Source organism: Emydura macquarii, unplaced genomic scaffold, assembly GCF_026122565.2.
Source record: "Emydura macquarii macquarii isolate MOO-44397 ecotype Brisbane River unplaced genomic scaffold, CSIRO-AGI_Emac_v2 contig_26, whole genome shotgun sequence".
NCBI classification, from domain to species: domain Eukaryota; kingdom Metazoa; phylum Chordata; order Testudines; family Chelidae; genus Emydura; species Emydura macquarii.
The window spans coordinates 81,756-108,970 of NW_027130163.1; the positions used below are offsets into that span (position 1 = coordinate 81,756).

At 59.2% G+C, this 27,215-nt stretch overlaps 2 protein-coding genes and 2 gene segments (V, D, J or C); 2 read left to right on the plus strand and 2 right to left on the minus strand.

Moving 5' to 3' along the window:
- Positions 1-654: 654 nt before the first annotated feature.
- On the plus strand, positions 655-6,340 carry NUTM1 (NUT midline carcinoma family member 1; the record flags this gene model as incomplete). Its single annotated transcript, XM_067563496.1, has 9 exons — positions 655-728; positions 1,706-2,152; positions 2,312-2,440; positions 2,559-2,695; positions 3,742-4,022; positions 4,397-4,513; positions 4,652-4,763; positions 5,243-5,322; positions 5,750-6,340. Coding segments are annotated over 9 exons (1,968 nt in total), but the record flags the coding sequence as incomplete, so codon positions are not given.
- An 888-nt stretch (positions 6,341-7,228) lies between these two features.
- Positions 7,229-15,637, minus strand: LPCAT4 (lysophosphatidylcholine acyltransferase 4). Of its 2 annotated transcripts, XM_067564799.1 has the most exons (14): positions 15,498-15,637; positions 13,762-13,904; positions 13,446-13,666; positions 12,542-12,654; positions 12,402-12,462; positions 10,538-10,596; positions 10,399-10,433; positions 9,574-9,628; positions 9,406-9,488; positions 9,051-9,176; positions 8,767-8,902; positions 8,469-8,567; positions 7,962-8,118; positions 7,343-7,615 (listed from the first exon to the last, which is right to left on the minus strand). In XM_067564799.1, the coding sequence occupies exons 1-14, from the start codon at positions 15,567-15,569 to the stop codon at positions 7,491-7,493; spliced, it is 1,485 nt and encodes a 494-aa protein (XP_067420900.1). In that variant the 5' UTR covers positions 15,570-15,637; the 3' UTR covers positions 7,343-7,490. The 2 variants fall into 2 exon arrangements, with proteins under 2 accessions (XP_067420821.1, XP_067420900.1); XM_067564720.1 differs by lacking the exon at positions 7,962-8,118 and having other exon boundaries at positions 7,229-7,615.
- Positions 15,638-17,414: 1,777 nt separating this feature from the next.
- On the minus strand, positions 17,415-20,426 carry LOC137163385 (Ig lambda-1 chain C region-like). The segment is given in 2 exon segments: positions 17,415-17,746; positions 20,363-20,426. Coding segments are annotated over 2 exon segments (396 nt in total).
- Positions 20,188-27,096, plus strand: LOC137163450 (Ig mu chain C region secreted form-like). The segment is given in 4 exon segments: positions 20,188-20,720; positions 21,475-21,802; positions 21,897-21,932; positions 26,317-27,096. Coding segments are annotated over 4 exon segments (816 nt in total).
- The last annotated feature ends 119 nt before the right edge of the window (positions 27,097-27,215 follow it).

The following is a 27,215-nucleotide window of genomic DNA, read 5'->3' on the forward strand; positions in this document are numbered from 1 at the left end:
AAGCCGTGACTCTGCAAAGGATTCAGGGCTCGAGGTGGACAATCAGCTGAACGCGGGCTCCTGGTGCGACAGGGAGCCAAAGAGCTAACGGGGAACCCGGGAGGCACAAACGGGAATCTCTAGAAGGTGATTTCAGCTCTTGGATTTGGCCCTGATGCAACCGTGGCTGGGCTCCGGGCTCTGGCTCTAAGGCCCACAACCACGGGATCAGCGAAGCACCACGGAAACACCAAAAGGACTGGCAAACCCACTGTGGTCACCGGGGCGGGCGGTGAGGCGAAGCTTCGCCAGAAGCGGCCCACCGTGCTCACGTCCGCTCACCAGCTCCACAGTTGGGGGCCCCCCCGCCCTGCCGACACCTGGCCCGAGTTTTCATCCGACCCTGCACCGGCCCCGTGGATCATCTCGTCTCCATCACTGCCTCGTGCGGCGCGGCATCTCGGGACTGTCCTGCCCTTGGCTAGTCCCTCCCCACTTAAATTCAGCAGTTTCCCGTGGGGTTTAACATCCTCCCGCCTGGACGTCCTTTGCGTGCCAGCCTTTCCCGTGGACCCCCCCTGGCCCAGCTTTCGCATGCCTCCATTTTTCAGTGACCAGCCCCGGCAGGGGAAAAAAATCAGCTCCTCACACAAGTGTCGGGATCTGGCTCTGTGAAATCTGCCGGGCCCCAGTGTGCCCTTGCGCCCCTCATGCAGACGATCCAAGAGTCCCGCCCTGCCCCGGCTCAAGTGAAAGCCGCGGCCACGTGGCTCCTTTCCTCGGGGAAGCCGGGCACAGTTTTGGGGTGCCACCCCCCGGCTGCTCTGAGATTCACCCCTAATCAAGGGGCTGCAGGTCTGGATTGAGGAGCAGCACTGTGATGTAGGCCTGAACCAAAGCAGGCCCGGACCATGGACACGTATTTGGAGTTTACGGGTTAAAACCTCACACTGGGAAAGAGAACAAAACTAGGCGTTGTAGATAGGGATGTTCCGGACACTTTGATTGTTTGTTCACACCACCCCAGGCTCCACTATGATAAGTGACGACTTGAACACATGAGTGGGAACATCCTGCCTAAACATCTTGTGATTTCACATTTATGACACATTGGGGCCCTGCTTGTAAACATCTATGAATGAATGAATCCTGAAATCTGAGTGTGATAATTTACAAGTGAAGGAAAGTGCCCAATGCGAACCAGAAATGTGGTTGATGTGTAAATCATGGGGCAAGGAGAGGATAAATACGATTTCTTTTATTTCCTTTTTAGTACAATTGGTATTAATCAAATTGACGTAGGTGTAAGGGTTTTATTTGATTATGTTAGCAATTATAAAATAATGTAGCCGTGTAATAAAATAAAAAAGGAATAATTTTAAATAACTATAAAAGAGGAGTGAATGCAGCTTTGCGTCTGCTGAGATAAGACGACAAAGATGTAATTGGTGAGGTAATGGCTCTCAGTCTTCCAGGGCAGGAGGGAAAAAAGATGGTTTTGTTTAAAAAACCTTTACAACCCAGATGGCTGAAAATCAAAATAAACCCCGGAAAACAGGATGCCCCCCCCCCGAGGTCGGAACCGGAACCGCCGCCGTCTCCGGGTTCCGGATTTGTTTTGATTTGACCCGCACGCTGGCGGGGGTGGGAGGGGTCAGATCAGGGGGGCAAGTTTCCCAGCATCCCTTGCTCTCCCCCCATTTTCCCGCCCCCTACCCGCCATGAGCTCCCAGCCCCGCCAGGGCCCCCCGCCGCTCCTGCTGCCCGCCTTCCCGGGCACCGCCCTGCTGCTGGGCTCGCCCGACGTCCCCGGGGGCAAGCTGATCATCAAGCTGACGTCCGAGGGGGCTCAGGAGCCGGGCCGGGCACAGGCCATCATCCTGGCGGGGGCGCCGGCGGGATGGGCCCCCCCGCGGCGGGACGGGGGGCCTCCCCTGCGGCTCCAGCTGGCCGCAGGGATCCGGACCGTCCTGCTGAGCAAAGCCGGGGAGCAGCCGGGGTCCAGGGAACCCCCCGCACCGGTCCAGGCACCGCCACCCCCCAGCGACCCCGCCGCCTCCTGCACCTCCAAGGGCGTCTACGAAAACTACCGGCGCTGGCAGCGTTACAAAGCCCTGGCCCGGCGTCACTTCCCAGGCACGCCCGACGCCGAGGCACTGGCCTGCTTCTTCATGTGGGTCAGGAGTGTGGGGGCCCCCGTGGGGCCGGGGGAGGTGCCCAGGGGCTGCGGGTCAGGAGAGAGGGGCACCGGCAGGGCCGGGGGGAGCCCAGGGCTGTGGGTCGGGAGCGAGGGGTCCCTGCGGCGCTGACCCGGCCTCTCCTCCCCGTGCAGCCCCGTGCTGCGGTCGCTGAGCCGGCTGCGCCCCGCGCTGGCGCCGGAGGAGGGGGTCCCGCGCGCCGTGCAGGAGTGGGAACGCAGCAGCAACTTCGAGCGCATGATCTTCTACGAGATGGCCGAGAAGTGAGTGTCGGTGTCGTGGCCCTGAGGATCCCTCTCCCCCCAGCACTGCCCTGGGGATTCCCGGGGGGGGGGGGGTTGCCCCACCCGCTCGGAGCCCCACCATCCTCCTCTCCCTCAGGTTCATGGAGTTTGAGGCCGAAGAGGAGCTGCAGATCCAGAAAATGAAGCTCTTGAGCAGCTCCCGGTTCCAGCTGCCAGCCGTGGAGCCCCCCAAGCCCCCGGGCCCCCCGGCCCCTGACGTCGGCCAGCAGCAAGGTACCCCCCCCAATACCCTGGGGGGCCGGGAAAGTCCCCACTTCCCACCGGCCAAGGGGCAAAGCCAGGACTCACAGGGGACAAGGAGATAGAAGCGTTCTGGCTGCTGCGTTTGCCCCCCTGGATTTTTTCTTTTTGCACGAGCCTTTCGCTTTTGCACGGTTTTCGCACGCACCCAGGACCTTTACACGATTTGGGTTTTGCACCTACCTAGAACGCTTGCACTCACATGGCACCTGCGCACGGTTTTTTTGCAGGCACCAACAACTTAGCCTGGGTTGAGTTTCTTTTTGGCACCGGCCCAGCCCTTTTACACGATTTTTGCACATACCTAGAACCTCATCTTTTTTTTGCACACTCCCAGCACTTTTGCACGGTTTTGCAATACCCAGAACCTTTGCATTTTTTTGCACATACCCCGAGCTTTTGCATGGTTTTCTTTGCACCTACCTAGAACTTTTGCTATATTTTTCCACACATCCAGCACTTTTGCACAGTTTTTGCCTGTAATTAGACCCTTGGCACACTCCTAGCACTGTTGCATGGTTTTACAATACCTAGAACCTTTGCATTTTTTTTTTTTTGCACCCACCCACCACTTTTGGACAGTTTTTGTACATAACTAGATCCTTTGCACACTCCCAGCCCTTTTGCAATACCCAGAATCTTTCCACGTTTTTGCACACGCCCAGAGCTTTTGCATTTTTTTTTTTTTTGCACCTAGCTAGAACCTTTGCATTTCTTTTTACTCATGCCTGGCACTTTTGCACCTTTTTTGCACGTTCTCACAAACTTTACAGGCATCCAGAACTTTTGCACAAGGTTTTTTTTTTCTTTTGCACTTACCCAGCACCTTTGCACCCTTCTTTTTCTCTGCTAGCCTGGTGCCATTGCATGTTTTTGTGGCTGGGTGGGGGTCCCCAGTGAAGCTATATCCCACCACCAGGAGGTGCCCCAGGACTCTGGGTGCTGGGTGGGAATTCCCCCGGGGGCACAGGGTGTTGGGGTGGGGTGTCCTGCATGTCGTTTTTCCCTTTCGCTGGCAGTGTACATCCCCAAGAAGGCGGCTTCCAAGGGGCGCCAGCCCCGCCGGCGACAGTGCCGCCCGCCTGGCCCGCCTGGCCCGCCAGCCCCAGGGGAGCCGCGAGAGATCCCGCCGGAGGCCGTGCGGCAGTACGCCGAGATCATGGAGGGGCTGCGGCCCGGCTCGGAGGAGGAGGCCGGGGGGCGCGGCGAGCACCAGAGCCAGGCACAGGGAGCGCTCCCAGACCCCGGGCTGCTGCGGTACCTCGAGCGGCTTTGCGAGGACGAGAGCTTTGTCTGTAAGGTGAGGATCTCCACCAGGGGGCGCCACATCCCGCCCGTGGGGCACTCAGCACCCGGGAGGGGGGCAGCGGCTGGGACCCAGGCGTCCAGGACGGCAGTGCCAGATGCTCTCCCCCGAGGGGCCAGCCCTCCAGGGGACACACCAGGACAGGGGATGGGACCCAGGCGTGCAGGACGGCGCTGCCAGACACTCGCCCCCCAAGCGGTTCCATCGCTCCCATCCCTGCAGGTAGCGATGGGGATAGGAAGGGGACCCAGGCATCCGGGACAACCAGGCAGGGCCCCGCAGCTCCCCGCCCCAGCGGGTAGAGAGCAAGAGAGGGGAGGGGACCCAGGCATCCGGCAGGGCCTCGCTCTCACCTCCCCCCCCCGCAGGTGGAAGCCGTGATCCATCCCCAGTTCCTGGCCCAGCTGCTGTCCCCGGAGAAGCGCCGCGACCTCCTGGACCTCAGCGAGGAGCTGGAGGGAGAGCTGGGACTCACCCCGAGCCAGGTGCCTCCCCGCGCGGCCACCAGGGGGAGCTGGAGCCAGGGGGGAGCTGGAGCCAAGGGGGAGCAGCGCCCTCCCCGCCCCCTTCACTCAGACCCCCCCCCACACACTGACCCCTCCCCCTTTCCTCTCTCCCCACAGCTGGTCGAGAAACGGCTCCTCGCCCTGTCAGAGGAGGAGCTCAGCCCCCCAGCGTGCCCCGCCCCCCAGTCGGACTCCACCCCCTCCCAGTCTGATGAAGAGGACGAAGGCGGCGGCCAAAAGGGATTAGCCGGCCGCTGCCAGGCTGTGAGCGGAGCCTCGCCCCCCAGGCAGGCCGGGGCCAAGGGCAGGGCTCTGGGGGTGGAGCCTCTGGAGGGGCCGTCCCAGTCACGCCAACGGCAGCCGGGGGCTGTGGCCCTCGAGGACGCAGCCGCTCCAAGAGGTCCGTCTCCTCGCCAACGTGGCGGCCAAGGGAGACTGGTCACCTCGCTGAGGAACCGAGTCGAAAGGGCATCCCAGCAGCCTCCGGGGCAGGGCCAAGATGGAGGCCAAAGGGGAGAATCAGCGGTCAAAGAGCAACCTGGCGGCCGGGCCTGGGGCTTGAGCTCACAAGGAGACAATTTGGTAGGACCAGCAAATCTTGAGTCACCTCCCAGTGGGTGCAGGTCACCCAGGGACAACCCGGTGGAGCAAAGACCTTTCGAGTCAACTCTCAATGGGCAAGGAAAACAAGATGGCTGCCAAGGCGAGACGGTCAAAGGCCAACCCCAGGCCAGTTGGGAAGCATTGGGAGACGTCCCAAGGGGTCCAGGCCAAGCCAAGATCGTGAGGTCACCCAAGGACAACCCGGTGGAGCAAAGAGCTCTCGAGTCCATTCTCAATGGCCATGGAAAAGAAGATGGCTGCCAAGAAGAGAAGGTCAGAGGTCAAAACCAGATAGAGGCTGATTGGATGGAAACTGCCCCGGGAGAGCGCGACCTCCAACCTGGGAGAATGAAGTCGAGTGGGAACAACCTGAAAGGCGAAGGAAGCCCAGTGGCAACCCCCACCAGGCCGGGAGAACAAGATGGCAGCCAAGCGGGTCAATCAACCAAACTGGAGCCTAGGGTAGGCGCCGCCCACCCTCCAGTGTTACTACTCAGAAGGGCCAACGGGCGGCCCTTAGGCCTCTCCACTCACTGTCTGGGCGCTGACGGACGAGGGAAGGGTGAATGGCCGCCAGTGTCTGATGTTCACGGCCCACGTCCTGACCCAAAGGGGCCAAGTGAGGCCCAGGCGGCATCGGAGGCCATGTCCGGTCACAGAGCAGAGCCAGAAAGGAAATGGGTGATGGTGAAAGGGTCACCACGGCCTCGCCTCCAAGATGGCGGCACCCCGGCCGGACCCGGAGATCCAGGAACCACCGGGAACCGGGGTAACGCGACCACGTCATGGGGCGATGGGAACGAGGCGGGAGAGGCCAGTCCAGCCATGGGCGATGGCCCTTCCAAGATGGTTGCTATCACCCACATCCCGGAGGACATGAAGGATGCTGGGAAATGTGGTGACGATGAAGATGATGAAGAACTGTCCGTTTTTTCCTCCCTGCTGGCCTCGAAGCTCCGTCTGTCCAGTCCCGAGGGGCCCGTTGGCACTGTCCCCTGGGACCAAGGGGGGCCTCACGGCCGAGCCCCTTCTCCAACTTGGGGGCCCACGAGATGGGACGCCACGAGGAGATGCTCCACACGCCCAGGCCCAGGCGAGGGGCTCGATGGGTCTCATCCTACGGACCCCGGCATCCGGCGCAGCCACAAGAGGCGGAGCGACAAGATGGCCACCAGGAGGAGCAAGCGCCTACGCAGCCAATGAGAGCGTGTGGTCAGGATGAGGGTTGACTGCAATTGGCCAGAAGGTTCCCACTGGGGATATTTGTGGAGGCCCTTAAATTCCTTCTTCAGCCAATCGCTGGGCCTGCCCGCCTCCCCAAGTCCCGCCTCTGGGAACGCTGAGGATGAAACAAAGAGAAGTCCTTGGCTGGCAGATCCTCCTCCCCCTCCCCCCCCGAACCTTGAGGATGAAAAGGAGAGTCCTCATTGGCCGGCAGACCGCCCTGCCCCTTGGCGCGCTGAGGATGGAACCGTGGACCCTCATTGGCTGACTCCTTCCCACTCTCAAAGCCCCGCCTCCTGGCACGTAGAAGGTGAGGCGGAGGACCCCGATTGGCTTCCTGTTGAGTGGGCGGCGCCCTTTGGAAACACGGTGCCAGGGGCAAAGCGATCGTGTCGTTTACTGAGTCGAATAAAGGGACTTGGACCAACGTTGGGCCCCAACCGTGATGTCTCGGATCTGGCTCCATCTGGGGCAGAGCCGAGTGCGGGGTCCCACAGAGGGGGCTCTCCAGGGCTGTATCCCCTTCCCGCCCCTGAGCCAGCCAGTCCCTCGCCCAGGGGTCAGGTGGGAGCCAGCACCCCCTAGAGGGGATTTGGAAACGCCTCAGTATTGTTCCAGGGGGCCCCCTTGAAACCGCCATTGAGGTTTCACAACATGGCATGAAGGGAACCCTTGAAACCACCATATGAAAGGTACCGGCCCAGCTGTGGGGCCCCCTTGAAACCGCCATTGAGGTTTCACAACATGGCATGAAGGGAACCCTTGAAACCATCATATGAAAGGTACTGGCCCAGTCGCGGGACCCCCGACACCCTCTTTTCAGACGAACGCCGCTTGAAACCGCCTCTGCTTTAAAAGTTGGGGTGCATGTGTATATATAGATATATAATGTTTTCATCGAGATATAGAGCTTTGATATACAAAATAGCATTTGTTTACAAAGAAACCCAGCCCCCCGCAACCCCCCCCAAATAAAATAAAGTCCCAAATAATCTTTAAAAAATATGCAATTCCCCCCCCGAAATTGGCTGTTTCCGCCCCGTGTCCTGCAGTCCTGAGTTGCGGGGTGTGTCGCGGGAAGCGAGTGCACCAGTGGGGGGGTGGCCACGTGGTGGGGGAGGGACATGGTTCAGGCTGCCTTGCTCTTGGCGGTGGGGAGGCTGACGGCGTGGGGGGCAGGCGCCGGGGGGCGCAGGTAGGTGCGGAAGAGCGGGGCGTAGTCGGGGTGGCGCAGGGCGAAATCTTGGAACTGACCTGGGGGGGGGAGAGAACAAAGGAGAGGGTGAAACGGCCGCCGGGTCTGTCTGTCCATCTGCCCACCCGGCCGCCCTCTCCTCCGTCCGCCTGTCTGTCTGCCCTCTCCTCCGTCCGCCTGTCTGTCTGCCCTCTCCTCTGTCTGTCCCTCCATCCATCTGCTCACTCCTCCGTCTGTCCTGCCCTCTTGTCTGTCTGTCTCCCTGGACTGGTCTACGCGTAGCTGGAAATTATCTACACGCAGCCCTGTCCATCTGCCGCCCCCACCACTGTCCCTCTCTGTGTCTGTCCGTCTGTCCGTCCGTCCGTCCGCCCTCCCCCCAGTCCGTCTGTCCGTGGTGCTCACCGACGCTCAGCCCGCCGGGGGGCTCGGCCCCGCCCAGTGCCGTGAACAGCTCGGCTGAGTCGGCCTCGGGCGTCCCCAGCAGCAGCCGTAGGATGGCACAGAAACCTTCCTGGGGCAGGCGCGGGGCCCCCAGCTCAGCCCCCCTGTTGCAGAACAGCTGCCAGGAGGGGTAGAGTTGGGGTGAGTGGGAGACAGGCACCTCCACTTCGCGGCCCCAGATACCCCCATGGCCCCAGATCCCCCCCACAACCCCAGACACCCCTCACCACCCCTAGATACCCACCCATGGCGCACCTATATCCTCCACAGTGCCCAATACACACCCACAGCCCCCAGATACCCACCCATACCCCCCACCTCCCACAGCCCCCGATACTCCCCACAACCCCACATATTCCCCCATGGCTCCCAGATACCCCCCAATACCCACCCACAGCCCCCAGATACCCCCCACAGCCTCCTCCCCGATACCCCCATGCCTCCCCTCCCAGCCCCCGTGCCCCCCACCTTGAAGGCCAGGCGCGTGAGTTCCTCGGAGCCGTGGCCCCCCTCCAGCACCTGCAGGGCCAGCCGCACCACCCGGGCGTCCACGGTGCCCCCGCTGGCCTGACGGACAGACACACGGACAGGGGTTACCGCTGGGCAGGCAGCCCCCGCCCCCCGGGGCAAATCCCCCCCCTGGGGCAATCTCCCCTCCCTCGCCCAGGGGCATGCACTTACCCACCTGTGGGGCAATCCCCCTCCTCCCCAACCGCCCCCACTCCTTTCCTGCCCCCTGGGGCAATTACCCCCGTCCCCCCGGTACCTGCTGGAAGTAGGCGCAGAGCCCCTCGGGTGCCTCCGGGTGGGGCAGCCCCAGCCAGCGGGCGAGTTCCTGGCGCCCCAGCATCCCCGCCCCACGGCCGGTCTGGGGGGGCCCCATGCCGGCCCCTGGAACCCACCTGCAAAGGGGGAGGGGACCCCCACCGGGGGGGCGAGGGGTCAAAGAACCGGGGCATCACGACAGCCTGTCCCTCCCCCACTGCCCGTCCGTCCTCCCCCGCCCCCGTGGCCCCCTGGCCCGCCCCGCCCCCCCGCCCGGCCCCATACCTGGCCCTCCTCAGCGCCCCCTCCAGCTCCCAGAGCCGGGGCTCCAGCGCCACTCGCAGGCGCCCGACCGCCCGCACCGGCTGGGCCCCCAGGATCTCGCACTCGGTGGCCGGGACGCCCAGCGCCCTGCGGGGAGAGGCAGGCAGGGAGAAGTGAGGCCGAGGGGCTCCCCCACACCCCTGCTGACCCCCATGTCCCCCCGCTTCGTCCCGCCACACCCCACACAGCCAGGTGCCCTCCCCCCACCTGCCCCAGATACCCTCCCTCTGCCCCGCCATATCCCGCGCCGACGTCCCCGCCCGTGCCCCCCCTTCCAGCCAGTCCCCCCGCCCCAGCGGGGGTCACCGCCCCTCACCGGGCCATGGCTCGCTGCACGTTGCCTGCGTAGAGCGTGGGGCTGACGCTCTCCTCGGCACTGGGATGGTAGACGGGGAGGAACTGCAAGAGACGAGGGGGTTAGGGAGCCGGGCGCGGGTGGGAGGGGAGGACACGGCTGAGCCGGGGGGGGGGGGGCATATCTCACCTCCACTTCCACTGTGGTGCAGAGCTGCGCGGCTGTCAGCCAGACGACTTTGAGCCTGTGTGCGGGGGGAAACGTCACCCCCCCAAGTTAGTCCTCCAACGGTCCAGCCAGCCAGATGCACAGCAGGGGGCACAGACAGACAGACAGATAGACAGCAGGGGACAGAGACAGACAGGTCCCTACAGCAGGGGGCAGAGAGACAGACAGACAGACACACAGCAGGGGGCAGCAGACACACAGCAGGGGACAGAGACAGACAGACAGAGAGCAGGGGACAGAGACAGACAGACAGCCAGACAGCAGGGGGCAGCAGACAGACAGCCAGACACACAGCAGGGGACAGAGATAGACAGACAGACAGACAGACAGCAAGGCTCACATCCTCCAGCATGGGGCAGCAGACAGATAGCAGGGGACAGAGACAGACAGACAGACAGACTGGTCCCTACAGCAGGGGGCAGAGAGACAGACACACAGCAGGGGGCAGCAGACAGACAGACAGACAGCAGGGGATAGAGACAGACAGCCAGACAGACAGCATGGGGCAGCAAACAGAGAGACAGAGAGCAGGGGACAGAGACAGACAGACAGACAGGTCCCTACAGCAGGGGGCAGACAGACAGACACACAGCAGGGGGCAGCAGACAGACAGACAGCAGGGGATAGAGACAGACAGCCAGACAGCCAGCATGGGGCAGCAGACAGAGAGACAGAGAGCAGGGGACAGAGACAGACAGACAGACAGATCCCTACAGCAGGGGATAGAGAGACAGCCAGCCAGACACACAGCAGATAGACAGGCCCCTCCCCCCCATGTTAACTCACACTCCGGGGCCTCGCCACGCCCAGGTGGTCGTGTCCTGCCGAGAGAGGAGCAGAGTGGAGGGGCTGGTTGTGTTGGTTGTGCGACTCCCGACCGCTCCCCCCCAGCCCAGGTCCCCGTCCCCCCCGGCCGGACACTCACCAGGCCGTTGGGGTACCGGATGAGGACAGGCTGGACGGGAACCCCGGCGATAAAGGCACCTGGGAGAGAGAGAGACGCGGCCTGTTTACACCAAGACTTTCACTCTGGATTGACACGGGGTGTGCGCATGCATGTGCGTTTTACAGTGTCGCCTGGAGTCACGCAGGGCATCGCACGGGGCACACGGAGCAGCTATCCACATTTCCACTGGGGATCACCCCGTGGGTTACTGGCGTTTGCTCTGGCTTTACATGCGGGCCACTCCACGTTTACACCGTGTTTACCCGGAGAGTTACTCCAGATTTACACCGACTCTAGCTTTACAGGGGATTTTTGCCCCGTTTCTGGAGGTTGGCTCTGGATTGACACTGAGTTACTCTGCACTTCCTCTAGGCTCACAATGGGGCTCAGCTGACCTTTATCCTACGGCTGCTCCACGTTTACACTGAGGTTCACGTTTCAATTTACATAGATCGGTTCTCTAGGATTGCACTGAGACTGGCCTCATTTACACAGAGGATTGCTCTGGGTTACTCCGTGCTTCAAAGAGAGCCGCTGCTCTCAAAATGCACAGCATGTTACTGCAGGTTTACTCGAGGTTTACTCTGTGTCAATTAGAGCCACTGCTCTCAATACACACAGCGTGTTACTCCAGGTTTACGCCAGGTTTACTCTATGCTTCAAATGGAGCCGCTACTCTCAATACACACAGCATGTTACTCCAGGTTTACTCTAGGTTTACTCCATGCTTCAAACAGAGCTGCTGCCCTTGAGCTGCACAGCATGTTACTCCAGATTTACTCCATATTTCAAACAGAGCAGTTGCTCTCAATACACACAACGTGTTATTCCAGGTTTGCTCCAGGTCTACTGCAAGCTTCAATTAAAACAACTGGTATCAGTACACACAGCATGTTACTCCAGGTTTACGCCAGGTTTACTCTGTGCTTCAATCAGAGCCACTACTCTCAATATACACAGCGTGTTACTCCAGGTTTACTCCATGCTTCAAACAGAGCTGCTGCCCTTGAGCCATACGACATGTTACTCCAGATTTACTCCATATTTCAAACAGCAGTTGCTCTCAATAAACACAGCACGTTACTCCAGGTTTGCTCCAGATCTACTGCAAGCTTCAATTAAAGCAACTGGCATCAGTACACACAGCATTTTACTCCAGGTATGCTGCATGCTTCAATCAAAGCAGCTGCTCTCAATACACACAGCACGTTACTCCAGGTTTACGCCAAGTTTACTCTGTGCTTCAATCAGAGCCACTGCTCTCAATACACACAGCGTGTTACTCCAGGTTTACTCCATGCTTCAAACAGAGCTGCTGCCCTTGAGCCATACGGCATGTTACTCCAGATTTACTCCAGATTTCAAACAGAGCAGTTGCTCTCAATACACACAGCGTGTCACTCCAGGTTTGCTCCAGATCTACTGCAAGCTTCAATTAAAGCAACTGGCATCAGTACACACAGCATGTTACTCCAGGTTTACTCCAGATACGCTGCATGCTTCAATCAAAGCAGCTGCTCTAAATACACACAGCACGTTACTCCAGGTTTACTCTGTGCTTCAAATGGAGCTGCTGCGCTCGATCCATGCGGTGGGTTACTCCAGGTTTACTCCCACTATTTATATGGGGAATTACACCATCTTCCACGGGGACGCGTCCTCCCGTTTTTTCCACACCCGGCTCAAGTGTGCTGCAAACATGGAGGTTTCGCGCGGCTCTGCGTTGGCACATATCCCAGCCCCAACCCCCGGCAAGGAGTCTCTACACCCAGAGGGAAGGGGTCCCAGTGTGGGGGTCGCTCTAGGGGCCCCGCCTCCGGAGAAGCCAGGCCATGCCTCGTACCTGGCTTAAACTTCAGTAAGGCTTTCTTGTTAGAGCAGGTCCCCTCGGGGAAGAAGAGCACCTGGAGCAGAGCAAAGGGAGAGTCAGATACCGGAGGCGGGGTCCAGAGGGGAATTGTGGGGCTCGGGGGGCAGCCTCACCTGTGGCCATTTTCCCTGGGACGTGGCGCGTCTCTTCACTTCCTCCACCACCTTCTTGCGGGAGGCGGGGTTGTGGCGGGACACTAGGATGGCTTGGTTGAACCGGAGCAGGGCTGGGGCGGGCAGGGGGGAGAAACGGGTGAGGAGGGCAGGCCGTGGGGCAGAGGATGGACCCACCGCCACGGCTCCTTCGCCTGGGGCCGCTTTGTCCAAACTCCCCTCGCTCCCCGCTCCCACTCCTGCACCCTGCTGCCTCCCCCATGTCCCTCTTTCGCCACCCCGACCTCCTTTCACGGCCCCTCCCTCAGGGCGCTGTCCCCGTCGGGGGCCATTCTACCAGAACGGGGATGATGGGACGTCCCTGGGCCCTGCTCTGTGCCCCACCTCCTGTCCCCTTCCCCTGTAGCTGGAGGCCCATGGACCCTGCACCCCAGCGCCCCCAAACTGGGATGCCCCTGCTGGAAGGGTTGCACCAGGGGAACCATCCAACGGGCAGGCCATGCAATGGAAGGACCTATCGCCCCACCCCACCCCATGGGCCCATCCATCCGATGACCCCAACACCCACCACTGGCACCATCCAACAGGCAGACCATGCAATGGGAGAAGCCATCTCCCCACCCCACCCCATGGGCCCATCCATCCGATGACCCCAACACCCACCACTGGCACCATCCAACGGGCAGGCCATGCAATGGGAGAAGCCATCTCCCCACCCCACCCCATTGGCCCATCCATCCGATGACCCCAAGGTCCCTCATCAACACCATCCAACGGGCAGACCAAGCATTGGAAGGGTCCATCTGCCACCCCGCTCCATGGGCCTGTCCAGCCGATGACCCCAACACCCCACATGGGCACAATCCAACGCGGAGACCATTCAACGGGAGAGCCAGTCCCTCACCGCCGATGACGGGCACGTGGAGGTTCTCCGTGCGGGAGACCACCGTGGGGAAGTCACATGGCAGCACGATGATGGGGTCGAAGAAGGTGGAGTGGGGGGCGGCCACCAGGATCGGAGCCTCCAACCGCGCCGCCTGCCGGCCCCGCACCCGGATCTGCAGGAAGCCCAGGAGGAAGAACAGCAGGCGGCTCAGGAAGTAGACGGAGCAGCGGGAGACAGAGCTGAAATGGGAGAGATGGAGACGGTGGGTGTGGGGCTGGGACAGCAGGGGGGCTGCGGGTTGGGAGTGTGGGGCACCAGCAGAGCTGGCTCTTACCTTCTCCACCCCGTGAGCGGCTCCTTCAGTTCTTCCTCGGACCGGCCCAGCACCTGGAGCAGCGCGAAGGGCCAGATGAGGCAGAGGATGACGCAGGCCAGGGCCACGCGGAGGGGAGCCAGCGTTGCCCCCAGCAGGTAGAACTGCAAAGCAACGGGAGAGATGTCACCCCTACCCCCAGTGACCCCAGGGAATCCCATCTGGCCAGCACTGCAGGGCCTGTCCCCTCCAGAGGGGAGCAGCAGGGACACACACCCATTGCCGCCGGAGGACTCCCCACAACACAACACGTAGCATGTCTTGCCCTTTGTGCGTATAGTTTGGGGGCAGCTGCCCACAGGACAGACAGGGGGAGACCCATGGAGGTGAGACAGGCCCAGCACGGCGGCCAAGGGCCCCCCTCAGCAGTGGCCGGAGATGAGATCATGTGGCAGGGAGTTCCACAGATCCGCATGCAGTAAGACAGCCACGGTGATTCTGAGCTGCGCTATGCTCCCTTGCCTACACACGTTGTTCTGCCTCTCTGTGTGTGCGTACTGCGTGCCCTGTGTCGTTTTCTGTGGCTGTGTTTAGTTATTTCATGTTTTTTGGTGTCTTGCGGCTGCTTTTTGTTGTTCTCTCTTTGTTGTGTTTAATCGTCAGTGTGTGTTTGTGTATATTTGGTATGTACTTGCTGTTTGTTTAGTTGTTGTGGGTACATGTTGCGTGCTGGGGTATATTCTGTGCCTGGCGTGCTGTTTGCTGTGTGCGTGTCGTATCTTTGGTGTCACTGGCAGATTTTGTAGCTGGGTGAGTATGTGGTGCGATTGCGTCTGCACAAAATGAACAAATTGCACCAATATGAAACCTATTAATTAATCACAGGGAATTCCCAACTAACGGCCAATGGAAAGAACATGGCCTGGGACGCGGGATGCTCCGGGAGGTGTCTTGCTCCCAAGGGCCACAAACCGGCGGAAGAAAACAGAGGGCGACTGTTATTCATGGAGGCTTTGGGCCGGGGTCCGTGGCAGGCCGGGGCCTGGAAAGTTCTGGGGGGACCCAAACGGTTCCCGGCTCGGCCAACTCCCCCGGGACTTTTGCTCCTAACCCTCCGCGACGATGGCCCACGGGGGGCTTCTCCCGGAAGAGGGGCCGGAGACTCCCGACAGGTGTTGCCCGGCCGCCCATGGCGCCTAAACCCCTTGGGCCCCGGAGGGACAATCCCAGGCTCCCGCGGTGCCTAAACCCCTTGGGCCCCGGAGGGACAATCCCAGGCTCCCGCGGTGCCTAAACCCCTTGCCCCGAGGGACAATCCCAGGCTCCCGCGGTGCCTAAACCCCTTGGGCTCCAGAGGGACAATCCCAGGCTCCCGCGGCGCCTAAACCCCTTGCCTCCCCCCCCCCCCGGAAGGACACGCCCAACCCTAGACAGGAAGACAGATGACGCCCAATGCAGGGTCCTCCGCGTCCCCCCCCCTCCAGCACGGACGGACGGACGGACGATGGGGGCCTAGGGGGTTAGGGCGCTCGCTATGGGGCGCACGCAGCTGCGGGGGGAGGGGTGGCGGGGGGGGGGGTGTGACGGCCACTGACCCGGGCACGGATCCGGGCCCTGGCGGAGCTGCGCGGGGGGAGGTGGGGGGGGGGGGCGCGGGGCACCGGCGGCGGGGAAGGGGGGGAGGGGCGGAAACCGGATGCAAACCCGGAAACGGAGAAGGAAGCGGAAGCGGCCCCTCCCCCCACAGCGACCCTCACCTTGGCTCGCTGCGCCCCCGCCAGCCGCGGCTCGTGCACGAAGGGGTTGGGGCCCCCCCCGGGCCCCTCCATCGCCCCCCCCCTCCACGCCCGGGCCGGGCGCTGGCTGCAGCCGGGCCAGGGCCGCAGTGACGGGGGGGCGGGATCCCGGCACAAGGGGCGGGGCCGGGCGGGGCGTCTCCCCGCCCCCCCATCCGTCTCTGGGTCCGTCCTTCCTTCCTTGGGTCTGTCTGTCTGTCTGGAAGAAGGGAGAGAGACCCTCCTCTCCCCCCTCCGGCTCTGACGGTGCCCCCGTGTGCGCCCCCCCCCCCCCCCCCGGCTGGCCACCCACCGACACTGCTGCAGGGGCGTTCACCCCCCCGCGCCGGCCTCCGGGCTCCCCTGTCCTGCTTTCCACCCTGGACAGGACAAAGGCCACTGGGGGGGGGGGACCACTAGCCCCCCCCGTCCACTCACACCCTGGGATCTGCTCTGAGCCTGCCCGGGAATTGCCCCGACTCCCCATCGATTTGAATGACTAGACATATAAAATGAGCCCCCCCCCGAAAGCCCAGTATATTTTAGCTGCAAAAGTAATGATCCTGGCTGAGGCGGGGGGGGGGGGGGGGGTTCTTAGCAGCTTCCCCCCACCCGCCGAGAGCCTGGAGCAAAAAAGGGCTGGGCAGGATGGCCGGTCTGGTCGCTTTCTTCCCAAGAGTGATTCTTCACCCTGGAAGCTTGCCTGCCTCGCTTCTTTCCATTGCTTCTCTTTGACCTTCTTAACTCCAGTGGTTTTTTCAAAGCATTGGGGTCATTTACAGGCGTAAACGCAGGAATCCCCGAAAACCATACAAGAGGGGGAGCCCCGTGTGCTTTACTTGGCCGCCTAGATGTGTTCTTTAGTTTCAGCGGTCCTCCCTTCACACAAAGAGGGGATGGGGTGGTTGTGATTAAACTGGGGTGGCATCCCGCCAAGGGCTTTGATCGGGAGGTATTTTGAGAGAGATGAGTTACACCCAGAGGATAAGTTCATGGGCCAGACAAGAGAGGCCATTAATGAATAGTTATCTTAACGAAGTACCAGACCTACGGTGAGAATAGAAAGACAGCGTGGGTGTGTTGCAATGAGAAACAACCACCCCTTTTCAAAAGGGACTCCAGCCCCCATGTCACGTACTCTGCAATATGCAGCTTCTTAATTTGGTAGCTTAATTTTATCAGTAGGCCCAGCCTCGCTGAAATTTCATGGTCTACAGCCCCCCCCCACATTCCAGAGCTGGGGAGAGAACCCAGGAGTCCAAACTTCCAGCTCCCCCTGCTCTAACCACTAGACCCAACAGCCTCCCTGAGCTGGGACTGAACCCAGGCATCCTGGCTCCCAGCTACCCCGCTCTAACCACTAACCCCCACTCTCCACCCCACACAGCAAGGCCGCCCCACAGGCCACACACCGTGAAGCCGTGCCGTTCCCAGCCGCAGGGCGCTCTCCCGTTTCTCTTGCGCCAAAACTCAGTGACAGAGGCCAGTGAATTCATCGGGCGTCAACTTTTATTGGGGTTTTTTTTTTTGCTTTTTCGGGAGCTTGGGGCCCTGCCTTTCCCGTCGGCCTTTCAAGGGGGGCTGAATGGCCTGGTGCAGAAAGGTGAGCGTGGCCGGAGACTGGCGGGCCGGACGGGTCGGTTGGAAGAACTGGCCACGGGCGAGAGGCAGAGACGGGGGGGAAGCTGGCGGCGTTGAGCGGGGTTAACGGGAAAGCTCCGGGCAGAGGAACAGGCTGGTTTGGAGAAGGAACCGGGCCCGGTTCGTGTTACCGAGAGAGCAGCTTTGAATCTTGTTGCACCCCACACCTGCAAAAGCCGCGCGGAAGCAGGGCCGCTGAGAACGCGGGTGGACGGCAGCTCGGGGTCATGCCAGGGCCGCCGGGGAGCAGAGGCTGGGCTACTGCGCCGTGCGGTCCTTGGCACTGATGGACCTCTCCAGCAGGCGCAGCAGCGATTCGTGCTGGAAGACGCAGCTGTAGGTGGCGCCCGAGTTCCACTCCCTGTCCGTCAGCATCAGCCGGCTGCTGATCCTGGAGGTCCAGTCCACCGTCATCGCTGTCAGCAACGTGCGCACGTCCTGCTTATGCCACTGCCCGTCTCTCCACCACTCCATGAAGATTTCGCCGGGGGAAAAGCCTTTCGCCGTGCAGGTCAGGGTGGGGGAGCCGATGGCCAATTCCTCCTGGGTGCGCGGGAACAGCTCCATTAGGGGCTCGGAGAGGCTGGTCCCTGGAAAGGCAGGGGGAGAGTCGTTGGAGATGGCGCCAGACATCCTATGCTCTAACCACTAGATCCCACTCCCCACTCTGAGCCAGGGAAGAACCCAGGAGTCCTGGCTCCCAGACCCCAACCACCAACATAGAGAGAGAGAGAGAGAGAGAGAGATGGGGTGTACGGGCTGGATGAATGGGTAGATGGATGGATAGATGAGCGGGCAGGTATCAGGATGGATGGATGGGCGGCTAGGTAGGCACAGAGATAGATACATTGGTCAGGTAGTTAGATAGATAGATGGGGTGTACAGCATGGATGGATGGATAGATGGGTGTATATGGGGATAGATGGACGGATGGATGGATGGAGGGACGGATGGACGGATGGACGGGCAGGCAGGTGTTATGCCAGGCACCGCTGCTCACAGCTGCCTGCAGGTTTTGGATACCCGGGGAGGAATAAAAACACGTCCACACCAGTTAGGTGAACTTATCTGTAATCACGCTGGCATATGCTCCGAACAGCAGAGGGAGACCCTGGCAAGCAACTTTGCGAAGCGGGCTGCGGGGGACCCGTGGCAGGCAATCCAAGTGGATTCATGGCCGAGTCTCGTTGCACAGCTTGCATTTCAAGCGTTTACACGGCATTCTCTAGGAACAGCAAGCATTGGCTGATTTACAGCACCTGACCTTCCTTCCTCACTTTCCTCCCGTTTGGGAACAGGAAGCAGGAAACCGGCTCTGCACCTTGTTTTCCGAGCCAGGCAGCGCTCCCTATTAAAGCGGATCTGACCAGGCCCGTCAAGCCCCTAGCTCTGTCCAACGCATCACAAAAAACTTCCGCGGCCCACAGCAGGTATCGGGATGGATGGGCGGACGGCTAGGTAAGCACAGAGATACATATGTCGATCAGGTAGTTAGACAGATTTCCGTGGGCGTCCGTGCCCAGGGTAGCCAACTGATAATGCCAAGGTCAGAGCAGGCTGCAAACAGAGAGCAGATTCTCCCAGCGCTGGTGGGTGGCACTGAAGCCAGACTTCCCAACCAACCACAAACTGCACTTCTGAATCCCCAAAGAAGCCAGTCCACAAATGCACACAGGCCCCTTTACTGGATTTCAGCTCCTGGATCCCAAATCAGCACTAGGTCCAGTAAAGAGACCAGTTATTTAAACTCTTTGCTCTTTACTAAAAAGGTTCCCTCTGACCCCAAGGGGTCATCCACAGCACCAGAGCAATATCAGTTTGGCTCTTACCCAAAATACCACACTGCCAGCCAATCCTTTAGTAACTAAAACTAAAGGTTTATTGCAAAAAGAAAGAAACAAACGATGAGAGAAATGTTAAAGGGTCAAAGCAAATCAGCTACATACAAATGATCGAAAGTCCAGATACATCAGGTTTCTGGAAGAAATGTGGAGTTACAGGCTTGCATAGTCCTTCTGGTTCACATCCAACATCTGGATGGGTCTTAGTCCTTTGGTTCAGCTGCAAGTGAACTGATCCAGAGGCAGGTGTGTGTCAGTAACTGGAAAGGAACAAAGGCAAAATAGTTTCTGTGGTTTGATCTTATAAACTCCCTGTCTCTGGCCATGTGGCCTGTGGAAATTTACAGGAGCTAAAATGGAATCCAGAGTCACACGGGCCAATCCTGGTAACTCTTCAGGTCTGCCTTTAGTTTCTTCCTGGGCCCTTTGCTACCCTAATGGTTTTGATGGGCCCTTAAGTGGGTTATTGTCCTGCCGCCTCTCTGTCTGGGGTGTGTCCCAGCCAGCAGAATTTGAAATACAGGTACTTCAAATATGTCCATAACAGATTACAGATAGAACAGATTACAGATAGAACACGTGCTCATAATTATTGTCATCTGACTTAGCACATTATAACCTCTCCAACAGTGCCTGACGTGGCATGTCTCCATGATTATTAGGATTTTGACACACTGATGTTAACCCATATGACTAAGGGCCCTCCCGCAATCTAACCAGTGTCACACCCCCAAAGCCAGAGACGTGTAGGAAGGAGTAATTGCAGCTCCTGAATACACCTCAGGGGCCCCCCTCATTCGGGCAGCGTGACACCCCCCACGCAAAAATGATGCAGAAAGGGCTGTCCCCAGACACTGCCGAATGCATCAAAGGAACGTCCCCCCTTCAGCTTTTAACACGTTTCAAGGGTTCTACAACGTGTCAGGCACATGGTGCATTGTTACAATTCTTGCATGAGCAACAAATTAAGGAAAAGAGTTAACATGGGCAGAAATGTGAACAGCTACATCATGTTTAGCTGAAACAGGCTTTTTCTTTGTAAGGTTCCCTGTGGAGGTTCTCTACCGTCGCTCTCTGTGACCTGGTCCGTGCCCCTCCCCAGTCCTGTTCGTGCTTCGCTCTCCCCATATTTCTATCCCCCCCGTACGTATAAGGGGCCCCGCAGCGTGAGCTGCTGTTTCCCCGTGGCCTCTCCGCTCCCTCTCCCCTCGCCTTCCAGTGCCTTAGGGCTGAGATCCCAGCTCCCGGGAACGGAGCTGCTGCTTTGCATCCACCCCACGTGGCAGGCGCAGGGAGAGATGGGACCTGCCTGAGGCCCCTCCACACTCCGCTTAGCAGCCGGCAGGACCAGCCCATCAGATTTACCCGCGGGGGTGGCGAACTGGAGCACCTTCCCGCAGGGGAGAACATGGCTGACGTCCTGCCCCATTGGCGCCCTTTGGCGGACCCCACAGATGCCAAGCGCCCAGCCCAGCCCGCGGGGGAGGGAGGGCCCAGGCAAATGCCCCAGACCGACGCTGACACTCATTGGTCCTGCCACTGCACGGGCGACGTGACCAAGCCAATGGGGTGCCACCATTTTGCCCGGCGGCGGCGAGATTTGAATACGCAGCCCTCATAAGAGGCGGCTCGGCTCCGGCCCGTCTCAGCTCTGCCTTGGGGACAGGGTGAAGGTCGGCCATGCATCTGCTCTGGGGACTCCTCCTGCTGCTCTCGCTGGCCGGTGAGTAACCCCCACCTGATCAAAGTATGCATCTCTGTGCCTACCTAGCCGTCCTCCCATCCATCCTGATACCCGCTGTGGGCCGCAGAAGTTTTTTGTGATGCGTTGGACAGAGCTAGGAGCTTGACGAGCCTGGTCAGATCCGCTTTAATAGGGAGCGCTGCCTGGCTCGGAAAACAAGGTGCAGAGCCGGTTTCCTGCTTCCTGTTCCCAAACGGGAGGAAAGTGAGGAAGGAAGGTCAGGTGCTGTAAATCAGCCAATGCTTGCTGTTCCTAGAGAATGCCGTGTAAACGCTTGAAATGCAAGCTGTGCAACGAGACTCGGCCATGAATCCACTTGGCTTGCCTGCCATCGGTCCCCCGCAGCCCGCTTCGCAAAGCTGCTTGCCAGGGTCTCCCTCTGCTGTTTGGCGCGTATGCCAGCGTGATTACAGATAAGTGCACCTAAGTGGTGTGGGCGTGTCATTATTCCTCCCCGGGTATCCAAAACCTGCAGGCAGCTGTGAGCAGCGGTGCCTGGCATAACACCTGCCTGCCCGCCCATCCGTCCATCCATCTGTCCATCCATCCATCTATCTATCCATCCATCCAGGCCGTACACCCCATCATCTATCTATCTATCTATATTGGTGGTTAGGGCCTGAGAGTCAGGACTCCTGGGTTCTTCCCCGGCTCAGGGTGGGGAGTGGGGTCTAGTGGTTAGAGAGGAGGATGCCCGGCGCTGTCTCCAATGACTCTCCCCCTGCCTTTCTAGGGACCAACCTCTCCCAGCCCCGAATGCAGCTGTTCCCACCCACCCGGGCAGAACGGGCCAACCGCTCCGTCACCCTGGTCTGCTCGCTGAATGGCTTTTTCCCCGATGACATCACTGTGGAGTGGAGGAGAGATGGGCAGAGGCTGGAGCAGGGCGTGCGCACACGGCTAGCGAAGTTGCCGAAGAAGCAGACCTACATGATCAGCAGCCAGCTGACGGTGCCAGCCAGCGACAGCATTTTGGGCGAAACCTACACCTGCGTGGTCCGGCACGAATCGCTGCCACGCCCGCTGGAGAGGGCCGTCAGAGCCAAGGACCGCACGGCGCAGTAGCCCAGCCTCTGCTCCCCAGCGGCCCTGACGCGACCCGGGCTGCCGCCTGCCCAAGTTCTCAGTGGCCCCGCTTCCGTGTGGCTTTTGCAGGTGTGGGGTGCAACAAGATGCCAAGCTGCTCTCTCGGTAACAGGAACCGGGCCCGGTTCCGTCTCCAAACCAGCCTGTTCCTCTGCCCGGGGCTTTTCCATTAACTCCGCTCAAAGCCGCCAGCTTCCCCCCATCTCCGCCTCTCGCCCGCGGCCAGTTCTTCCGACCGACCGACCGACCCGTCCTCCCAGGCCATCTCCAGCCATGCTCCCCTCTGGGCGCCGAGCCATCCAGCCCCCTTGAAAGGCCGATGGGAATGCAGGGCCCCCAGCTCCCGAAAAAGCAAAAAAAAAACCCCAATAAAAGTTGACGCCCGATGAATTCTCTGGTCTCTGTCACTGAGTTTTGGCACAAGAGAAAGAGGAGAGTGCCCCGCGGCTGGGAACGGCACGGCTTCACGGCATGTGGCCTGTGGGGCGGCCTTGCTGTGTGGGGCAGAGTGTGGGGCCTAGTGGTTAGCACAGGGCAGCTGGGAGTCAGGACACCTGGGTTCCATCCCAGCACATGGTGGGGGCAGTGGGGTCTAGTGGTTAGACACAGGGGGGGTGGGGGCTGGAAGCCAGGACTCCTGGGTTCTCTCCCCTGCTCCGGCATGGGGTTCGGGCTAGTGGTTCCCCTCCCTCCAGTGGCCTTTGTCCTGTACAGGGTGGGAACCAGGGCAGGGGATCCCTGGTGTGGGGGGGGAGGAAGAAGGCCCTGAGGGGTCGCACGCGGTGAGAGGCAGGAGGTGGGATTATGGAGGGGGGAGAGGTGAAGGGGGGCGGTGAACGCCCCTGCAGCAGCGTCGGTGGGTGGCCAGTCCGGGGGGGGAATGCGGGGCGTACCCGGGGCTGCGGGTCGGGAGTGAGGGGCACCGGCAGAGCTGGGGGGGAAGGGGAGAGGAGGGTGTTGCTCCCTTCTTCCAGACAGACAGACAGAGAGTCAGATGCAGGGAGGGATGGACGGACGGACAGACAGAAGGATGAAAGGACGGACACAGGGACGTGTTATAGCCTCACCCTTCATCCCTTTTCTAAGTGTTTATTAAAAGCAGTCGTGTTCGCAGGCAAAGAGCATTTCATTCGGTTTATACACAGCCAGTAAAAGCCACCAAGCTGTGTAACGATGCAATCTTCTCTTCCTGTATTCTACTTGTCAGAGCAAAGATAATGTTGGACAGCAATCCAACACTGCAGAGCTTTATACCCATTTCTTATTGCTAACGAGCGGAATGATTGAATACAAATATTTCCTAACCATCTTCTTTTGCTTCTCGCCCTGAGCCCAGCTCTCGGGGTTTGGCTCCTCATGTACAGGGCTCATTTCATGGATTTCTAGGGCTACATTCTACAGCTGGCTGCCAACCGGACGTCAGCTTTCCTTCTTTTTCAGCCAGGCTTGGGACCACAACTGAGATCAGTAGTAGTATCACTCTTGGTAAATAAGAAGAACACAGTGTGTGTATTGTGTTACGAACACACATTGGGGATGCTGTCCTGTTTACAGAACAATCTCGTGTTGTCTTCATCTCTTTCTGCACATTCATTAACAGTACCCTCCCTTTTCCAGCTCACTGGAGGGCTTGTCTACACTTACCTCGGCGATTCGGGGGCAGTCGACCGGAGTTAGGCAAGCCACGCAAAAATTGCATAACACGCGTCGGCTTCTCTGCTTCTCTTCTGCACGGTGTCTTCACTGCACTGCGCTGATGGGAACCGCGTTCCCGGGAACGCAGCGCTACGCCACTGGAGAAGGTGGTCTTAGTACGTCGATTTCTGGATCACCTGAGCGGGTCTTCACTGACCGTTCAGTCGGTCGAGAGAAATCGATCTGACGGCGGTGACTTTGCCTTAGACATAGCCTTAGAAATACACGTGGGCCTCTTGACAAACCTATTTCAAGACCGAGAAGGTGGACACACAATCTCATTTACCTTAGATCTTTATCTCAAGAAACATGAATGATAAGAATGAATCGGTGCCAAAAGATATCTTAATAACAATGTTTTATTCAATAGAAAAACAACATGAATTAAACCCAGACTAGGAGAGTTTCAGCTCGCTTTATTACCGCTTAGATTGCCACGTAAATACATTCTTTACAAACTAGAAGAGAAGACGGCAAAAATATAGCAATTAATACATCTGAAATTAATTTGGAATAGCATGAGGTTCTGATCCAAAACACAAATGTTCTGGCTGTGTGGACGGGAGCACGCTGCAATCTGCAGCCGAAATCCCGTTCATGGGCAGAGATGAGGACGCGGTGGCAGATTCAAATGTGGTGGACATGACCCCTCTCCCCTCCCAGAGCCAGGGAGAGGACCCGGGAGCCCTGGCTCCCAGCCCCACCAGCTCTAACCACTAGACCCCACTCCCCTCTCAGAGCTGGGGATAAAACCCAGGTATCCTTGTGCCTAGCCCCCCACTCGCCACTTGAACCACTCGACCCCAATCCCCTGCCACAGCCACAGCCAAGAAGAGAACCCAGGCGTCTGGTCTCCCAGCCCCCTCCCCCATTCTCACCACTGGAACCCACTCCTTTTAGAGAGCCAGGGATAGAACCCTGGAGTCCTGGCTCCCAGCCCCCACTCCCTCCAGCTCTAACCACTGGACCCCAATGCGCTCCCTTCGTAGGCATGCGCAGCACATTTCCTAAGGGTGTGCGACCAGGGTGTTTTCATGCACCCAGGTTCTTTATCAGGGGCAGGCGGGTCACACTCAATACCACCACATTTCAATCTCCCTCCGCGTTCTAGTCTCCGCCCAGAAATCTCTCGATGAATGGCATTTGGGTGCCTGATTGCAGCATCTAGGAAGGAGTCATCAGAGCTCCTGAATACACCTGAGGGCCCCCCTCATTCAGGCAGCATGACACCCCCCACGCAAAATTGATGCAGAAAGGGCTGTCCCCAGACACTGCCGAATGCAGCATAGGAACGTCCCCTCTTCAGCTTTTAACACGTTTCAGGGGTTCTACAAAGTGTCAGGCACATGGTGCATTTTTACAATTCTTGCATGAGCAACAAATTAACGACAAGAATTAACATTGGCAGAAATGTGAACAGCAACTTCATGTTTAGCTGAAACAGGCTTTTTCTTTGTAAGGTTCACTGTGGAGGTATCGAAGTTATTCAATGTTTACAAACATTTGTAAGGGTTTAGTTAGTTCATTAGTGGCACATGCGTCACCACTGGTTGCTCTGTTACTTCTCCATTACCCTCCTGCTGGGGCCAGGCTTTGGGCCCCTGCTCTGGCCCCCTCTAAAGAAACATTTCTTCGCTGAGCCCTGACAAACTCATTTTGAATGTGGCTCCAATTCAGAGCTGTTCCAGGCACGCCCAACTCACATGCAGCTGGCCATGCCCCAGATGAGTTCCCTTTGCTAACAGCTAGGGGTGGATCCTCCACCCTGTCAGGCAGGTAATTTGCATTACCCCCCACACACACTAGCTAATTCAGCAGTTTTCCAAGTCTCAACTGTTTTCTGACTCCAGTCTGGGCTTGGTTTTAAAGAGACATCAACCACTTTCTCTAGCCTTTCACAAACAGGGGTCTGGTGTTTTTTCACTGCCAATCTCGGACTCCACCTAGCACCAGATGTACCTGGGTCCACTAAGAGACAGCACCATACACCCACAGCATTCAGAGGGGAGAGTTTGCCTGCCCCCCCCCCCCTCTTCACATCTGTCCTGCTATGTCACTACAGCTGCCCAATCCTTCCTTTGCAACCGAGACACTCTCTGTTCACTTACAGAGCTACCGGCCTGGAGACATTCAGGTTCCAACATCTCTGTCTCCCGGCTGTCATGACCAAGCACAGCCGTTGGATTGCAGGGCTGGTTAAGCTCCCAAACGATTTTCACGTCACCTGCAGCCTTCTGCAAAATATCCAAAGTGGCCCTTTGTAAAACACAGGCAGTGAATCCATCCACACCTGAAAAGCCCTGGCAGGGAGAAACTGAGCCAAGTTTCCCAACATACAAACATTTGCTCGCTACAGGCAGTGACTCATCCTGAGCCAACCTAATCATTTCGCTTCCACACCCTTCAGTTGCAGAAAACTGCTTGCAAGGGTTCTCAAATGCCCCCCACCCCCAATCTAACCAGCGTCACAGGGACGCCCCAATGCTACAATTAGACCCTGTTTTCTTTTGGGAAAGTTGCTTGCCAGGGTCTCCCTCTGCTGCTTGGCGCGTATGCCAGCGTGATTACAGATTAGTGCACCTAACTGATGTGGACGTTTCATTATTCCTCCCCTGGTATCCAAAACCTGCAGGCAGCTGTGAGCAGCGGTGCCTGGCATAACACCTGCCTGCTCACCCATCCGTCCATCCATCCATCCGTCCATCCATCCAACCATGCTGTACACTCCATCTATCTATCTATCTTGGTGGTTAGGGCCTGGGAGTCAGGACTCCTGGGTTCTTCCCCGGCTCAGGGTGGGGAGTGGGATCCAGTGGTTAGAGGAGACGATGCCCGGCGCTGTCTCCAATGACTCTCCCCCTGCCTTTCTAGGGACCAACCTCTCCCAGCCCCGAAAGCAGCTGTTCCCAGCCACCCGGGCAGAACTGGCCAACCGCTCCGCCACCCTGCTCTGCACGGTGAATGGCTATTTCCCCGATGACATCACTGTGGAGTGGAGGAGAGACGGGCAGAGGCTGGAGCAGGGCGTGCGCACGTGGCTGGCGAAGTTGCCGAAGAAGCAGACCTACATGATCAGCAGCCAGCTGACGGTGGCAGCCAGCGACTGGATTTCGGGCGAAACCTTCACCTGCGTGGTCCAGCACGAATCGCTGCCACGCCCGCTGGAGAGGGCCATCAGCGCCAAGGACCGCACGGCGCAGTAGCCCAGCCTCTGCTCCCCAGCGGCCCTGACGCGACCCGGGCTGCCGCCGCCCACGTTCTCAGCGGCCCCGCTTCCGTGTGGCTTTTGCAGGTGTGGGGTGCAACAAGATGCCAAGCTGCTCTCTCGGTAACAGGAACCGGGCCCGGTTCATTCTCCAAACCAGCCTGTTCCTCTGTCCGGGGCTTTTCCATTAACTCTGCTCAAAGCCGCCAGCTTCCCCCCATCTCTGCCTCTCGCCCGTGGCCAGTTCTTCCGACCGACCGACCGACCCGTCCTCCCCGGCCATCTCCAGCCACGCTCCCCTCTGGGCGCCGAGCCATCCAGCCCCCTTGAAAGGCCGACGGGAAAGGCAGGGCCTCCAGCTCCCGAAAAAGCAAAAAAAAAAACCCAATAAAAGTTGACGCCCGATGAATTCTCTGGCCTCTGTCACTGAGTTTTGGAACAAGAGAAAGAGGAGAGTGCCCCGCGGCTGGGAACGGCACGGCTTCACG